The 18,232-nt window shown below is 55.7% G+C and overlaps 1 protein-coding gene across 1 annotated transcript in view; it reads right to left on the reverse strand.

Moving 5' to 3' along the window:
* Nucleotides 1–8,755: 8,755 nt before the first annotated feature.
* RTN4RL1 (reticulon 4 receptor like 1) overlaps nucleotides 8,756–18,232 on the reverse strand; it is a 70,121-nt gene continuing 60,644 nt past the window's right edge. The window contains exon 2 of the mRNA XM_004746851.3: nucleotides 8,756–11,936. Coding sequence (XP_004746908.1) covers nucleotides 10,612–11,936 — 1,325 coding nt within the window. The 3' untranslated portion in view covers nucleotides 8,756–10,611. The remainder of the gene's footprint in view (nucleotides 11,937–18,232) is intronic.

Below are 18,232 nucleotides of genomic sequence, written 5' to 3' on the forward strand. Positions count from 1 at the left end.
TTGATCTCAAACCCTCCTCAAAAGGGACCACTCTGCTTTATGTAAATAAGTGTCTCCTTAATATTGCCTTCATTAAAAGACCCAAGAAAAGAACATCAGTGTTTGCTGATGGAAAAGTATAACTGTCTTTAAGGGTAATTGGTTAATTATGGCAGATAATTGTCTGCAAATAATGGAGAAGCAGGTAATAAAGAGAAGAGGGGGGCTGTTCAAAGGGGCTCTTGCACAGGTAAGCAGGCCCTGGGGTTGGAGTGGAGTGAGGCTGGGGCTGGGAGGGGGCACTGCCCCAATCCTCCAGGACCGCCATTCCGGTAGCAGTGAAAGTGCAGAAAGAATCTGGAGGGCCTACTTGGCGTGGCCAATGTTTATTTGGCCACCTGGAGACTTTGAGAAGCGACAGACTACCCCAATACCATTAGTTGGGAAAAGATCTTTTCAGGCCACCCCCACCCTCTCCCAACCAAAAACAGGGACGCAGCTCCAAAATAAAGGATTATCTTTAGATTGAATAAATTTGGCTTAATGAAAAGCTCGCTACATTAATATTTCATTGCAAATCTGTAGACTTGCAATCACTGCCTCCCCTGGTCTTCGAACTGGCGTTCGCAAACTGCCACTCGCAGGCGCTTTGCTTTGGACCAGGGCCGCCCCTTTCTGGAACAGCGAGGAAGGCAGAGCCCGGCTTTAAAAACGCTGCTGCCGTCTTCTTCTCAGCCCTTGTTTCACTCCCTTTCCCCTTGTGTGAGAGAGTGGAGAAGTAGACAGTTCGGTCAAAGCCAAATAGATTTGAAAAGGACAAACTGGTCAAGAAAGTCTATTTCCGGGCCCCTGGGTGGCTCAGTGGGTTAAGTCGCTGCCTTCTGCTCAGGTCATGATCTCAGGGTCCTGGGATCGAGTCCCACATCGGGTTCTCTGCTCAGCAGGGAGCCTGCTTCCTCCTCTCTCTCTCTGCCTGCCTCTCTGCCTACTTGGGATCTCTCTCTGTCAAATAAATAAATAAAATCTTAAAAAAAAAAAAAAAGAAAGAAAGAAAGTCTATTTCCACCCCAGCCTTTGTGGCTTTTTCCGCCCAGGTTGCCCTAGCAGCCAGTGACGTCATCCCAATGACAGAGCGCCACCTGTGGGAGAGGGTGGAGAGCTGCCGCGACGCGGAGGGTTACCTGAAGGTTTGCTCTGGCTATGTCTGCACCCGAAGACTGGAATCCTTCCCAGGGTCTGACGGAACGCTCTCTCTAGAAACCCACACATACCCAGAAGGACTTGCATCAAATTCCAAAAGGTTTCTGGACACACTCTTCCCTCATCCCCCCAACCCCCGCATGGACTCTGGTTAAGGACCCTAAATCTGGGCAAACAATTCTCATCTATCATTTCTCAGTCCAGTGATACATTTACAGTTAAAGTTGTAATATTTCACTCAGAAATACCCAAGCAAAAATGTGATATATCTTATCTTGGTCTCTGTCAGAAGCTTTATTTTATCCTCATCAATGTTGTTTAAATAAAAGAAAACTCTACCTAGAGCACCTGGGTGGCTCAGTTGGTTGAGCAACTGCCTTCCTCTCAGGTCATGATCCAGGAGTCTTAGGATCAAGTCCTGCATCCGGCTCCCAGCTCTATGGGGAGTCTGCTTCTCCCTCTGACCTTCTCTCCTCTCATGTTCTCTCTCGAATAAATAAATAAATAAAGCCTTTAAGAAAGAAAACTCTACCTAAATAGATTAGCCAAAAGTAAATTTAATTGGAAAAGGCAAAACAACATGATGTTATACAAGAAGATACCATTGAGGAAAGCTGGGTGAAGATATACGGACCCTCCCTGTACTTTTTGTTTGTTTGTTTGTTTGTTTCTTATGAACATAGAATTATTCCAAATAAAAAGTAAGTTTTTTAAAAATGGAAAAGAGGGGCACCTGGGTGACTCAGGTGGTTGAACGTCTGTCTTCTGCTTGGGTCATGGTCTCAGGGTCCTAGGATCAAGACCTGCATCGGGCTCTCTGCTTCCCCCTCTCCCTCTGTCTGCCTCTCTGCCTACTTGTGATTTCTGTCAAATAAATAAACAAAATCTTAATAAATAAATAAATATAAATGGAACAGAGTTGGAGTGCTTGCCTGGCTCAGTGGATAGAGCATGCCACTCTGATCTCAGGGGCATGAGTTCAAATCCCACACTGGGTGTGGAGCCCACTTTAAAAAAAATGGAAGAGTTTTACTAAGATAAATTGTAAAAAGTTACTACATTACCTATGATAAATTAACATATGAACCTAGTGGTTGCCGGTTCACTTTTTAAGCCAATTTGCTATTAGCCAATTTAAAATTGGATACAAAATTTAAAAATTCATGAAAATATTCCAAACAAGCAAAGCAGACATATTTGACTGAAAATTATTTTGATGATTTTAAGTTAATTTTCTAAATGAATGAAAACAATGAAACGAATATACAAATTCCCAGAACAGACTCAAGGTTCACAAAAAACTATGAATCAAGGCTGAAAATCAATGATCAAAGATGCATAAAGCACAAAGAGTTGTCAAAAAGGCAGTCACTTGAGGGGAACAGCCAGGAAGTAGCTGCTTTGTGTTTATACATAGGTACCCCCAGGTGGGAAGACTGTCAGGTTCCAGTAGCTCTAGACCCGCTGTTTTCCTTTCCCATGGTGGGAAGAAATCTCTTCATAGCCCCTGCAGGAGGAAGGACTGGGGGTCAGGGTCTTCCTTCTCTGCCTTCACTATTGGAGTCCACTGTACTTTATGTGGGGTCCTCTCAGAAACAGAGACCCGGGCACAGCTGTCAACCAACCGTTGAGGGCACCTGACTGGCTCACTCTGTGGAGCATGTGAATCTTGATCTTGGGGTTGTGAGTTCAAGCCTGACGTTGGGTGTAGAGATTACTTAAAAATAAAAAGAAAGAAAGAGAGAGAGAAAGAAAGAAAGTGAGAGAAAGAGAGAGAGAGAAAGAAAAGAAGGAAGGAAGGAAGGAAAGAAGGACGGAAGGGAGAAAGGGAGAAAGAGGGGGGAAGGAAGGAAACTGTTGAAACCACGCCGGCCATCTTGGGAATTTCCTGCCACTACACCCCTGTTCTTGGTGGAAAGGAAGGCAGAGAGCAGGGGTTCTGCCAGCTCCTTCACTCACCAGGTTGGTGACCCCAGGGACCTAGTTTGGGAAAGTTTAAGGAGTCAGGAGAGCTGAGAACTGCTAGGAAAAAGTTCTGACTTCTTCTCCAGGGCTTTTGTAAATCAGTTACTTTGAGCTTGAAGTTCCTGGGGGTGGGAAGGAAGTGATGGGCCCCTCAGGGTTGATCCCACTCTTCGCCAGGGGTCATGGGGGATGGGGTCTTCCACTCTAGAGAAGGCAGCACGGGCTGAGCCACTGCCTGGGACTTAGAAGCCAGGTTTAAATTAGCAGGAATTAGGCCCATTCCTGCATCTGTTAACATGGGCATTCCAGTTCAATCTCCTCAGAGGTGACATTTCCCAGTTAGTTATGGGCTGTGTCTCCCAGGGGACTTAAAAAGAATCAGAAATACCACCCTATTCCCTGGACTTAGGACAGGGAGTGGACGAGAAGGCAGCCTCAGCAAGTCAGGGCTGTAACCCATCAGGGCTGAGTCCGCTGTGAAAGGCGTGTGCGATCAACGGATGAAGCGTGTGAGCAAGAAGGTCTGGGGGAATGGGCCAGCGGGGGGCCCGGGAAGGCCGCTGCTGGGGCTAGGCCCAGCGTGGGGCTGGCAGGAGAGGAGAAAGGAGCTAATCTAGGAGTCCGGTGCCTGGCGTGCCTCGCCTGTGAGGCAAGAGGGCCGTTCTGTGGGGTGCTGGGGCAGGGGCAGGAAGCACAGCCGGACTGATCTGGGATCAGGGCCACTGGGAGGCATGCGGTTCACAGAGAGCACAGTGGGGCCCACCCGGGGTGGGGCTGTAAGCCCCTTTCCCACAAACTCAGGTCACAGCTGGCAGAGACACAGGTGAGGAGGCGAGCTTGCAGTGGCTTCTGGAAAGAGGGCTGGTGTGGAAATTCAGAAATGCCTGTATCTGAGTCTCACCAAGTGCCAGACGCTCAGTGGCACTTTAAATGCCACAGATAAAAAGTGAGAGACTCTCCAGGTGGCAGGCGAGACGAGAGGTCAGGGACCCGGAGCCTCGGAGGCTCAGACGCCAGGATGAAGAATAAAAACACCTTGGAGACCCCTGTGACCCTGAGCGTGGGGGCAGAATGTCAATGCAGCCCGGCTGGCCTGCAGCTCTGAGCTGAGGCGTGCGCAGGACAGGCCCAGAATCTGTAGATTAAGGGCTAGTGGCCTCTTCAGAACCGCCACGGTGCCAGGAGCTCGACGAGCCCCTTTAGGGTCAAGGCTCAGTGGGAAACACAGAGGCTCAGTGCTCAGACGACAATGGGTCGCTCGTCACGCCCCTGCCTGTGTCCCTGATGGATGGTCACCATGTGTGGGGAGAATGGGCCCTCTGCCCCTCTTCTAACCAGCCCCCTTGTAATCAAAAGGGGTTGCTATCAGCCGGCAGATAAGCCCATTGCAGATGGGCCCTCTTGTTCCATGGCTTTCCAGGGCCTGGCTGGGCCACTCACGTGCTTGGTGGTCAGATCTGTGGACAGCACGCATGTCCCACGCTCAGTCACAGGAGGGACAGTGACAGGAGGTGCTGGCTGAGCAGTGTGCATGTGCCTGCAGGTGCAAAATGTTTCTTTCTCTATTGCACCCTCCTGTCTGTCTGTCTGTTTGCATCTCTCCCTGCTCTCTTCGGTGCCTGACAGCCCCATAGGGTTGTGCTTCCTGTCTCCTGGAGACACTGTACGTGCACTCCCTTTGGGGTCTCACTGGGACTTGACCTTCCCCTGCCCGGTCCGTCCGAGACCCCAGTGCTGGCCAGGAGTCCCTCATTGGGTTTGTCCTGCTGGCCCCGCCTCACCAAAGAAGTCTTACTTGGAGAGGATCCCTTGCATCTCTCTCTCTCTGGCTGGAGCGGTAAGAGGTCACCTGGAGGATCCACATCTTGATTCTAGTCAGCTGCTGTGCAGAGGGCATCACGGTCCTGCCCGTGACTGTCTCCAAACCTGGCAGGGGAGGGCTCGTGATAAGGGGCCGGTTGCCTGGGAGGTCTCCCACCTGTTTAGGCCCTGAGCACTTGCCTCTCCTCCTTCCTTAGAGCCTGCCCCCTGGGGAAATTGTACTTACAGAGATGGAAGAGTTTCATGCATCTCTCACTTCCTCTCTCTTTCCCGAGGCCCCGAGAGGGAGCGGCAGAAGCCGTGGCTGGCAGGGCCCCCCTGAGATGCCTGGGTCTGCATGGAGCCTCAGCCAATTTGGAAAGCACGGTGACCCAAGCAGGTGTTGCAGCGGTCGTGTCAAATTCTGCCGTTCAGGCGTGCCATCAGTGTGCACACACAGAAATCCATGACACAAAAGGCCCAGCCTTCCCCACCCCGCCGGTGCTTAGAAACTCCCGGCTCTAATGAGAAACGAGAGCTGAAAGGAGAGAGGTGGGGGGCTAGGCCACATCAGTGCAGGCTGGAGCCGGATCTCGGAGGAGGCCGACCCACTTCTTTTGGAGGTAAAGGGCCTTGTGGACCAGTCCGCCGAAATGTCACTTGAATTAGCCACTGTGACCCACACAGGGGGCTCCTTTGTCCTCCTCTCTCCCTCGTTACTCTGGGAGGGAGGCCTGTCCACACAGCACCCCTAGCTACTCCCTTTGCTTTCCCCTGGGGCTTCCCTGGTCCCCTCACCCAGGGGACATCTTATGGCCATAAACCTTCCTGATTCCAGCAGCCCCCTTGAACGAGACAGGCGAGGACATCGAGGAGGAAGGTACAGGTGGGTACGCCTGGCGCTGAGCCTCCCTTTTTGATTGTGTGGTGAGTTACTTAGCCAACAATAGATGTTTATGTGTATTTTTTTAGAGCTTGTATTTATTAACAGCCTGCAAAGGGGAGACCGCGATATTGGTCCTGAAAGCACAGTGAGTTGAAAGGGACAATTAGGGGAGCAGAAAGAGATATGGAGCCTGGAGCTGTAAAAGATATTTTAATGCGCAATCAAAGGGTTCTTAAGATAGTTTCCAAGTAGACAGAAGGTATAAGAAAATTGGCCCATTACAAGCTGATAGTGGGGGATCGGTGACACAGGGTGGAACAACGGCTGATGTGTGAAACTCCCACTGGAGGAAAGTGAGTCCGGAGAGCCAAACTGGGAGGAGACGAGCCAGAATGTCACCACGGCTGGGTCAGCGGGCTCAGCAGCATGGCTTGACCCGGATCCAGTCGAAATGTACACGGACTTCAGTCAATCAAACAATGTGCAAAGGGAAAGGCTGGCATCCTCCAGGTCGAGCTGGAGTAGGGCCCTGAGGAGCCGGGTCCTGGAGGTGAGTTCTGGCCAGCGACATGTGGGGACAGCCTGGGCAGTTGGTGAGCCTTGGAGAGATTTGCTGCCGGGCCCAGGGAGCCCTCCCAGCAAACTTGCTCTCTCTGACCCCTGGGCCCTGCCTCTTGTCCTCCAAGAAGCTTTCCTGCACCCCCCCCACTCCCTGGCTCTCTCAAACTTGCCAATAGGCCTTCTAGAATCGCGTTCATCACAGTGGCAGAGTGCTGGGTGATTAGTTAGGTGACAAGTAAACATTTGCTAAATGGGATTCTTGGCTCCCTGGTAATGAACAGCCCCTAGCAGGAGAAAATAAGGGGGAGATGATGTCTGGAGGGTTCTGGGGGTTGCCAGGGGTCAGCCAAAGGGGGCACAGGTAGAGGTGGCAAGCCTGGAGGCAAGGGAGGGGCTGAGGTCTGAGCCCTGCGTGGAGGGGAAAGGAGGGAGCACGGGGGGTAAAACGGCTCTGGGATACTTTCCGGGCCTGGAAGCAGCAGGTGTCTGGGAATGGGACTGTGGCCCAGGCAGATTTCCAGGGAGCGCTCCAGCATGCTGGCACGAGGGAAGGATCTGGCTGAGCAGAAGAGGCAAGTTAGGATGATGAAACCCACTGTTGAGGAACATTGGCAAGCACGCCACGAGTGGGGACACGTGCTCGGAAAGACGCTGGGGGTGTGGGGTAGGGAAGAAGACCGCAGAGGGGAGCCGTACCGCCACTGCAGAGTCAAGGCCAAGTCCCTGAGTAGGATTCCCCCAACCTTCCCCTTGCCAGGCTCGCCTCCCACGCCCACCACCCCTCACAGGGTTCCCAGTCCTCAACTCCTAGCTCTCTGCTGATATCCCAAACCAGCACGATGCTGGTGTTAACCCTCCAGCCTTCTGCCTCAAATACTCCCCGCACTCTTCTTTGGCCACCTCCTCATCCTTGTTAGAGCCATCAGGTGTCACCCTCACCTGGAAGTCCTCCTGGACTGTCCTCACCTCAGTTGACTTTCTCATGGTGGGGGAAGGGCCACTACCAGAGGCACCAATCACATACCTGTTTCCACATCTAGCCTTGCACTCCTCATAGGAGAGTCACATCTTCCCACTTTTATGTCCCAAGAGCCTGCGCCAACGGCAGGCACATGTAGGCCTTTGATCAGCACTTGTTGAAGGGGAAGAGCTGAGTGAAGATGGCAGAGGGGTGACCCTGTTAGGAACAGAGGAGGAGGACAGGATTCCCAGGGGCAAGAAGCCACATCTCCAGGCCCTAACCCACCCAGGAGGAATGCTGCGTCTGGTGACCAGAGAGGTCTAGCCCCTGGCTTGTCAACTTGCTCTGGTGCTTTGGGCAATGGTGCCATCGTTCCTGTGTGGCCTGTGAGCTGCTGAGTGACAAGTGATGTCATTCACGATAGAGCCGCTTTCATTCCCGCTACCTCTTAGAGGAGAAAGCTGCTAAAAATACACCCGCCGTCCTGGGCCCCTCTGCCTTGCCTCTAATAACAATCGGCAGCCAGAGACCGAGCTGCACTTGACAGAGGCGGTCATTTATAAAACATTAGCATTTCTCGTACTGACATTTCACTTTCATATTGCAGGACTTACTAAGTCTGTTTAAAAAAATTTAATAAAGTGTTTGGACTCTTGATTTTCCCACTGAGGGCTTTGCTGTCTGACGCTGGAAATGAAATCAACAACAGGACAACATCCTCGGGTTCCGAGGGACAGCCAGGCCCCGGCACCGGCCTGGGGAAGAGCAGGCGGGCAGCGGGAGAGCATGTGTTTTGCTCTGCCATCCCCGCGCTCCTGTTAGTGCAGGTTTCAAGCCTTGTACAGAGGAAGATTGTTCAGTCCCACCTGAAAACCCAGCTCTCCCCTCTCTACTGAGGAGAGAACTGCCTCATTTCTCTGAAGCGAGAGGGGCAGGTGCAGCCCCCAGACCCTCTCTGCTGCTGTCTCAGTGGATCCCTGGCCTCCTGGGAAGCCCTCTGGGCCCCAGGAACTGGCAGCTCCCTTCCGGCCACTCCTGAGGCCCTGAAGAATCCACAGCTCAGCTGCCGCGGGTGCGGCTTTTGGGAACCAGCCAGGAAGGACCCTGGACCAGCCTGGTCCAGAAAGAGCCGCAGAGACTGGGCCGATCCACAGCCAGGGTGTGGGAAGTGAGTCATGTTCCGTGAGGGTGAGGGAAGAACCCTAGAACGGAGAACGTGTGTGTGTATGTGCGTGTGTTCGCATGCGTGTGCACACAGGCATCCCAGTGAGTCAGCGTGCCCCTGCCCCATATGGCTCCTCCCGCCAGCAAACACGCTGTGCCCGGCCAGGCTCGCCCACCCCACAAAAGCCTGCGATCTGCCACCACTTCAGGAATGTAGGGTTAGGAAATGAGAAACAGGGTTCTTGTCCAAGAGAAATTTTTTTTATTATTGTTTTTCTCTTTTCATTGGATTCGGTGTTTCTTGCTCCTCACACACATCCTCTCTGGTGGGGAATTCAGGTTTGGGCAGAGCTCAGAGGAGATGGTACCCAGCGGGGCCCTGGCCGGCAGCATGGCCAACCTTGACTGGAGCCGCTGTCCCCTGACTGGGCTTGCCTGTTCCATGCCCTGCACACATCCCCACTCTTGACCCCTGAGTCTGGCCCCCTCCGCCACCGCCGCAGGTCCCTGGGCATCTTCAGAAGGGTCAGGAGGGAGGGGGCCTCCGTAACGCAGAAATGCCTGAGATGGTTCTTGAAATGCCCTCTTTGTTCCCCTTCTGCTAAGGCCACCTGATGCTTTCCCTCCTGCCACCGAGCACAGGACTCTTGCTGGGCTGGCCATCAAAGAGCCTCAAGGAAAAATTCAGCAGCTGAGCTGTGCTGGAGTCCTGGGCTCATGCCCGGAGTTTCCCCAGCCTGTCCAGACCATTACTGGCAAAAATGCTAGGCCAACGGACGATGACACTGCCCAGCCTCTTGGGCTAACACTGTGGTTGCTGCCTGCCCGTCGCAAAAAAAAAAAGACCCAGAGCCCCTCCTGGTTCCCTTCTCCATCAAGCTCTCCCCTAGGGCCTGGCTCCCTGATGTCCCATGAGCTGCTTCTCACTTCTCGCCTCTGACAACGACCCCTGGTACAGTGGGGGTGATGGGGTGCTCTGGGGTGGCAGCCGGACTTGTGTTGCATATAAAAACAAGGCGATGCTCTAAACATCGAAGAAGATTGGTCCCCTGAAGTGATTTTTGCTGCCTCCCCTTCTTCTCCCTGGCCCTTCCCACTGACACTTTGCCCTAGATCCTGGCAAGACCAGGTTATGACAGGGACTGTCATTGCCAGGTTGGGATTCTAGACAAAAACCCTACAACTCTTCTCTTGCTAGAAATCACCAATACAACCCTTAGTTCAACAGATATAGTTTTCTGTATAGTTTATAAACATGAGAAGACATACAATTTGGTAGGGGGTGGGGAGGGGCCCTGTGCATGTGTGTGGACAGTGTGTGTATATATATATATATATATACATGTATATATATATAAGTTGACTTAGTTATAAGTCAAGTTATAAGTCAAGTTTAGTTACAAGTCAAGTTATAACTGCACCTCCTGTGAGAGCCTCACTGCATTTGATGCAGTTCTGAATTTCAGCCTCTGATGATCTTTCCTTTGGTAATTGGTTCTTGGAGCCCAGCAGCTGGGCCTGGGTCTGCCAGGGTTGCCTGAGACATCAGGAATGAGAGGCGTTCCCCCCGGGGTGAGAGACTAAGGGCTGGAGTGAGGGCAGGTTGACTCTGTGGCCTCAGGCAAGGGCCAAAATGCCACCTGCTCCTGTGCTCCCAGATGGCTGGACCACCCAGCCGCTTGGGTGAGCCTCGTCTGTTCTCCTCTGAGTCTCGCTTCCTCCAGGATTGGCAGGGCCCTTCAGACCTCTCCAGTGACTGGGATTCCACAGAGCCTAGCTCTTGGGGGGGCAGGGGGCACTGTCCCATTGTTGCTAATGAAGGATTCATTTTGCGTGCTTTAACTGCCTTGCTGGATGGATGCTGTCTGCGGGCGCTTGCCAGGGCCTGGCTGGGACAGCTGGATGTGATGCCCTTCCCACTTTGGGGCTGTACACTTTGGGTTTTATAATCCACGGGGCAGGGCCCAGACAGCAGCTGAAGCCTTTACCAGCCTTTGCCTGAAACCCAGCAGACCCTCCGCTTGTTCAAAAAAAGAAAAGAGATTCTGTTCCTTGGTGGACCTGTGGCAGTGCTGGGTGCTGGCGGCCCAGGTCCTCAGCGAAGAGTGACCACCAGCCCCAGTATCCAGGCCAGCAGGGAGGCTCCCAGGGAACTGCCCGAAGAGGCCTGCTGCACCCCACTGGGGGCACGGATGGGGGTCCTGCGGGCACACTTGCCCTTCCTCTTGGGCCGGGCGGTGGGCATGATGTCAAAGCTGAACTTGTGCTGGTAGTCAGGGGCGTAGTCCTGCAGCTCGTGGGCCTGCTTCCCAGCGCCCGCCTTGGATACCTGGTTGCGATTCCTGTGGCTGGTGCAGTTCTTGCCGGGCTTCCTGTAGCCTGGGCGGGAGCCCGGCAGGTGGCCATGCGGGTGGCCCCTGTCCCTGGCCGGGCCGCGGGGCGGGTAGTGCTCCTTGCGAGCGGCCCTGTCGGTGGTGGTGAGCGTGTGCGACTTGATCTGGTGCGGCGAGGCTGGCCCCGTGCAGTTCCGGAAGTCCTCGGCCCTCAGCAGCTTCAGGTCCTGGCCTTGGCGCGCCTCGGGGGAGGCGCAGGGGACCGCAGAGCTGGAGCCGCGGAACCTCCGCAGCCATTCCCACAGCGAGTGCGCCCGGCAGCCGCAGTCCCAGGCATTCCCGTTGAGGCGGAGGAACTCCAGGGCTCCCAAGGGCGCCAGGCAGTCGCCCTGCAGCTCCGACAGGCTGTTGTTGAAGAGAAAGAGGGTGGTCAGCCGGTGGAGGTCGTGGAAAGCCTTGTGGTGGACCCACTGCAGCTGGTTCTCGTGCAGCAGCAGCCGGTCCAAGTTCACCAGTCCCCGGAATGTGTCCTGGCCCAGGCTCCACAGCTTGTTGCCATGGAGGAACAGGTGGCTGAGGTTGACCAGGTCCACGAAGATGTCGTCCTGGAGGTACTCGATGTGATTGTCCTGCAGGTAGAGGTACTGCAGGCTGTGCAGCCCGCTGAAGATGCCTGCGGGTAGGGCGCTGAGCCCGCACTTGTAGAGGTAGAGGGCGTGCAGCTTCACCAGGCCCTGGAAGGTCTCCGGCGCCAGCGTCCGCAGCTGCCGGTTGTCGCCAAGGTCCAGCTCCTCCAGGTGCACGAAGCCCTCGAAGGTGTTGGGATCAATGAAGGTGATGTTGTTGGAGTAGATCCACAGGGTGACCATAGCCGGGCTGAAGTGGCCCTGCTGGAGGACGGTGATGCGGTTGTTCTGCAGGAAGATGCGTTCGCTGTCCTCCGGGATGCCCTCGGGGATGGCGGCGAAGTTGTGCGCCTGGCAGCTGACCGTCATGGGTGCCGGGTAGCACACGCAGTCACGCGGGCAGCCGCCGCCCAGGGGCAGCTCCCCAGCCAGCAGCAGCAGCAATAGTTCCACACAGCACCCTGGCGGGGGGGTGGGGGGGGGAATGGAGAGGGGAGAGAGAGCACAGCCAGGTCAGGGGTGTCTCGGGGAGGCGGAGGACGGAAGGGCGCACCATTCCCCCACCCCTTGGCAGGGCTCTGTCCTGGGCTGTGCCCAACTCAGCGGTCTGGGGTGGCAGCCCTCTGTGGGAGGTTCCTGCTGGGAGGAAGGCGGGGGTCAGGCCCAAGCGGGGCCCTCACGCGGCGACAGATGACACTCTGGCGCTCCACCCCCGCGGAGGGGGCCAACCGCAGGCCCCGCAGCTAGGGAGCTCAGGGACGCGCACCGGAACGTACCTTAAAGTCCCGCCCCAAGCCCTGCCCCGCCCCCAGACTCCCACGGGCGTGCTGGGGTGGGGGTTCCTCTCCCAGCTCTGCCATTTACTGTATAACAGCACATGAACAGGTACTGATTCAGACTCCTGGTCTAACAAAGTAAATATATGGAGGCCTGAAGAGTCCTTTAACTTTTTTTTTTTCCAATATTTTATTTATTTGACAGAGAAAGACAGTGAGAGAGGGAACACGAGCACGGTAGTGGAAGAGGGAGAAGCAGGGAGCCCGAGGCAGGGGCTCGATCCCAGGACTCCGGGATCATGACCTGAGCCGAAGGCACATGCCCAAAGACTGAACAAGGCAGATGCCTAACGACTGAGCCACCCAGGCGCCCTAAGTCTTTTAGCGTCTTCTTAATAACAAAGCATGCATGCAAGACACCAAAGTTCATCTCAAAAGCTGTCTTATTTAGGGTGCCTTTTGTGTCCTCAAATACATGACAGCGCTCTGTGACTCAGTTTCCTCATTTCTAAATAGTACTGGTGTTCCTTGCGGCACTGGGAGGATGTGCTAAGGGGACACGTGTGAAGGCTGGGGGGAGACACCAGGGCTGCCTGGTTTTGGGGCCCCCCCTATCTGGTCCATCTTCTGGCCCCTCCCCTCTCCGCATCTCACTCCCAGGCTGTGTCCTCCCGGCTGGTGGTTGCAAACAAGGCTTTGCCTCTCCACCGACCGGAGCATTTCCTCTGTAGCTTCCCTCTAATTGGGCATTAATTAGGCATTCGTTAATGGATCCTTAAAATAATTTATTTTCGGATGTGTCCAGCCTGTGGTCGGATAATAGCCCCGTGCTCATTATCCGAGAGGCCTCATTATAGACGATCATCATTACCTGCCTTTTTCCAGGGTCGCAGCTGCCCCAGGCTGCCCGGCAGGCGCGCCGGCGAGCAAGGACAGGCTCCAGGCCGGTAACCCCCACCCTGCAGGGCCAGGCGGCCATCTCGTCCGTCCCTGCCCAGGTTTGGCCTCTTGCCCGTCCCTTCCAGCTTGGCCAGCCGGGCCTCTAGGGAGAAGGCCAGGCCCTGGGGCAGCTCAGCTGATTCCTGCTGTCAGCTCTGCATGTAGAAAGAACTCACACTCCTGGCCGCTCTCCGACCGGCCTGCTCCCAGCCTCACCCGGGCCACTAGGCCAGGCTCCCAGGCCTGCTGCTGGCCCAGCCTCCTGGCCAGTCTCAGGCAGGCCCAGCCGCCACTGCCACCCCCTCATTCCCGGCAGAAACAGCATCGTAAATTAGTGACAGTTCCCAGCTGTTGGGAGTTATGGGCTCCCAGAGAGTGGCAGCTGCTTCCCGTCCCCCTGTAATCACCCGGCTTCCACCGAACGTTTTCAACATAAAAATCATCGCATATAATTTCGTTTTTGCATAATTGGGTTCGGTTGCGATTTCAGAGCAATTATGACCTCGGTGGCGGTGGCGGTGGTGGCAGTGCAGCTGTAAGGACCCTTTCCGGGCCGGGCCATGCTCTAGGTGGTTCCTGCAGTGTCTTCAGTCTTTACCACCACTACATGGCCTGCAGGCCTCAGCCTCAGTTTCCCTCTCTGTAACATGAGTAGGAGGTGATTGCTTTGCCAGTGTGCCCCACATGGAGACTCGGGTCTGACCTTGAGGCCCCCATTGCCCACCACAGTCTGGCAGAGGGTCCCAGCTGTGCAGAGGGAAGCAAGAGTGTGAGGGACTAGGAGCCTGGACACTAAGCCCCAACTGAGTCTTGGGGAACCTGCAAGATGCTTTGAGCCTCCAAAAGCCAGGGATGGGAGGAGGGCCCACCCCACACTGGCTGCAGCTTCCACAAAATCTGACAGCCCCTTTCCCCTCTCTCGGCAGGCACCCCTCACCCCTGCCCAGGCTGCTGTCTCCCAGGAACCTCACCCCAGGGAAGGGGTCCCCACCTTGCCATCCTGGGGGGGCCAGAGGGCCCCCTCCCAGCTCAGGGGCCTTCACAGGGCTCATTGTGCTAAAGGGGACCAGGCCATGGCCATGAACTGGTGCTTGTGGGACACACAGTGCCACACCAGACCCTGGGGGCAGGGGTAAGCTATGGCAGGCTTAGTACTAATACCACTCGACATTTGTGCAGCTTATGAAGTTTACAAAGTGCTCCTGCTTGCGATCCTCTGATCCCCAGCATTACTATGTGGTGGGGGTTTTCCCTGGCCCCCACCGACCTGGATGGGGGCCGACAATCCTTCCATCTGATGTTGCGGCTGTGTCCCCATAAGGCCCCGGAGGTGGGCTTCTCTGAAGTGCCCCCTGAGAAGCTGGGGGCCCCAAGGAGAGCCATAACCCTTCCTTAGAAGGTGTCTAGAAGATTCCTAGGTGCCCCCAGGGAATGTCGGGGCACAGGGGAACCAAGCAGAGACCCCAGTTTGGATGAAAAAAAACAAATGCCCCCAAATATAGGCATGGGCTGAGCAGCCAGCATGTGAACACACCTTGGCAGGTGTGTGGGGTCAAGGCAGGACCCAGGGCAGGAGCCCTCCATGTCCTTCCTATGAGAGGGGCCCAGGAGGAGGCAGGGCCCCCAGCCAACTGCTTGGAGCCGCTCTCCATCCTTCTGTGCTGCCCACATGCCTGGCAGCCAGACCAGGGAACCTGCCCTTGCCCTACCCCTGCCTCCTTCCACTGGGCACTGGGGTGGGTCCCTGCTGAATTTGCTTTTCCACCCTGGAAGCTGGTCCCATCTCCAAGGTCCTGGGCCAGCCCTGGGCCAGCCCTCCCAGCCAAACTCACCCACCTGAAGCCAATAGGTGCTTCAGTCCTGGACCGTCACCCAGCCAGGCAGCTCCTCCTATGTCCCCTCCGTGTGCCAGTGGGAGCCCCAACCCCACTGAATGCCTGATTAAGGTACTAACAATGGGGCGGGTGTCTTTGCTGAGTACTTTAAGATCACAAATTAGCAGCCTGTGAAGGGGAGTTGCACCCCCTCCCATCTACCTCCTCAGCCCTCTCCTGGTGGAGCAGCGGTTGCTGCTCTGCCTCAAGGGACTGAAGAAAGCCAGGCTGGGCCTCATCCCTCCTTCCTCAGGCTCTCCTCCTTCTCTCCTCCAGGGACACGCACCCCACTGACTGCTCAGCTACTCCCAAACCTCCTGGCCTCCCTCACATCTGAGCTCACCCAAGGCTCCGCAGGCTCATTCATTCTTTCCTCCTTTCAGTACTTGCCCTCTTGCAGTGTCCAATGTGCTAGGCAGGGAGGAGCCCAGGGAGGAGCCCCGGGATGAACTGGGCAAGCCCTCGTGTGTTCATTAGCAGATAGAGGGGCCCTGAATCCCAGGCAGTCTGGTCAGGTGCTGGGGCCCAGAGTAGGCACCTAATGGTGTATATATAAGGGGAAGCTCAGGGAAGGTCTCTGCCAGCCCTATGCCACCTCCTCCATGAAGCCTTCTGCTCCCCTGGTAGCATAGAGAATACCCCCAGTAGAGATTGTATTGTTTACACATCCTCCTTCCTACAAAACACAAAACCCTTCACCTGCTGGGAGGGACCTTGCAGGGGGAGGGGATGAGTGGTTGGAACATGGGCAGCACCTCATCCAGGCTACTCAGCAACCCTAGATGTGTTTATGAAGGGTCCTGTGGAGCTGGACCTGGCAGGATGGGTGGGAAGGGCATAACAGGCGAAAGGCACAGCATATGCAAAGGCACTGAGGTGGGGAAACAGGAAGTGTGCCCCTCCCTTACCCCAGACCCCCTTTTCTCTCTGCCTCTATGAGTAACCAGAGCTTCCCAGAAGCTGTAACACCTGGGGACACCCAGGCCTGGGGAGGCCAGAGAGGTCACCATTGGAACCAGCACTGACAGGACCTCTGGTCCAGTCCTAGGCCAGATGACCAGAGTGGCAGGGGTCCTGCAGCTTGCCCACCCTGGAAGCAGGAGGGAGCTAAACAAGGAGGAAGACCCAGTCCTAAACATGGATCAGGTTCTTTACATGGTCTCCTCACACCACCACACCTACTGCAGAAGAAATGAGGCACATGGGGGTTGGAGGTGGGGGCGGAGAGGCTGGTGGAGGCCACAAAGCTGGTGAAGAGGGTGGTGGAACAGGTCTCACCCCCTGCCTTCAAATCCAGAAGCTCCAAGTTGCCTGGGGCAGGCCCTCCCTGGCCCCAAGGTCTCAGATCCCCCACCCCCCCCACCACCTCTCCCTACAGGGCAGGGACAGCCCCAAGGACTGGAATCCCCTGAAGGCCACCAGGCAGGTCCACAGGGCTCCTGGGGCCTCAGAGACGCATCAGTCCTGTGGCCAATCCCTCTGGCTCTACAGCCCCCGCCCTCCCCACAGGGCCCCTCTCCCCCACCCTCCTGCCCCAGCCTTTTCCCTGAGCCAATCGATGCTAACCAAATGGCTCTGCTGGTCAGATAACAGCCTCGGGCCAGGCTGGCTGCGCTGGACAGAGCTACTGGCGCCCCAGCCCATTTGGCACCATCCCTCCATGCCACACCCCAGTGCAGGCCACTTCCTGTAGCGTCCCCTCACCCCAGTCTGGCCCAGCCCTGGAGACAAGGAAGCCAGTCCAGGGAGACTGGGCTTCCCTCCTCAGCCCCCCGCTGAAGACACCTGTGATCCACCTGCCTCCTCCAGAACTCCATGTGTCCAACGCAGTCCCTCCGAAGGTGAGCCGTGGCTCCTCCACCCCGCAAGCCGCCTTCACCTGCATCTTCGCATCTTCTCCGTCTCTGGTGAAGGCAGCGCCTTCATTCTGGCTGATCAGGCAAGATCCTCGGACTCATGCCAACTCCTCTCTCTAACTTCATGCCCAGTCTGCCAGGAGTCCTGCGGGCGCAACTTCAAAACGTACCCAGAATCTACCCGTGTCTCCCGGCGACCACCCCAGCCTGGGCCCTGTCATCTCTCCCCTGGCCTAGTGCCATAGGCTCCTGAGCAGTCCCCAGGCCCCCAGCCTTGCCCCTCCATGTCTCCTAACACAGCAGTGCAAGTCTGAGTCAGAGCATGTGACCCCTCCACTCAAACCCTCCTTGGCCCCATTGTGCTCAGTAAGACCCTTCAGTCTTTACCAGAGCCCTGACCACCGCCCCTCAACTCCCGCCCTTCCTCTCCTAGCCTCTTCCTCCTTCCTCTTCTTCATGTGTTGGGTATGTCCTGCCTCCAACCTTTGGCTGCTCCTTCCTCCTGGAGAGCTGCCTTGGACACCTGCAGGGCCCCTGCCCTGACCCCAGCCTTCCCATCTCTCCCAGGGTCACATTCTCAGTCAGGCCTTCCAGAGCAGCCTATTTAATATAGGGAAGGAATCCATCCCTATTTTACTTCCCCGCTTAACACTCATCCTCCTCTAATAAATGATCTCTTTTATTTTTTATCTTGCTCCTTTTCTGTCCCCTCCCACTGAATGTCAACTCCCTGAGGACAGTGATTTTGTCTGGGGCGTTCCCTGCTGAGCCCCTGGGGCCTAGAATGGTGCCTGGAACATAGCAGGTGCTCAATAAACAGAGTGGTTCTTACTAATACCAAGGCCGCCAGGAAGAGCAGCCTCAGCTGTGGCTCTCTCTCGATGGCCCCTGGACCATCAGAGAAGGGACAAAGGGTGGGGAGAGTTCGGCAAGGGAAGATACACACCAGGCCTGTCGAAGGGGCAGTTGACCAACCCAGCTTGGCCTGGGACTCAGGGCTCTCCCAGGACTTGGTACTTTCAGGGCTAAAACCGGTAAGGCCCAAACAAACCAGGACAAATCAGTCACCCTATCTGAGGCCAAGACCAAGCCCTCCTTCTGAAAACCAAAATCTCTGGGCCCAGGAAGGGGAGGGGACACACAGGCAGGAAGCATGAGTGTTCTCTAGAAACCCCCGCCTCAGGTCTACTGCCTGCAGCCTGGGAAGCAGGCCCAGTCTACATGGAACCTGTGTGTGTGCACATGGATCTGAATATATTTCTGTGCACACGTGTACTACTGCGTGTGTTTAGCCATGCGTGTACATGGCCTC

The sequence above is a fragment of the Mustela putorius genome, unplaced genomic scaffold (assembly GCF_011764305.1).
Source record: "Mustela putorius furo isolate JIRA1106 unplaced genomic scaffold, ASM1176430v1.1 tig00003962_pilon_pilon_pilon, whole genome shotgun sequence".
Lineage (NCBI taxonomy): Eukaryota > Metazoa > Chordata > Mammalia > Carnivora > Mustelidae > Mustela > Mustela putorius.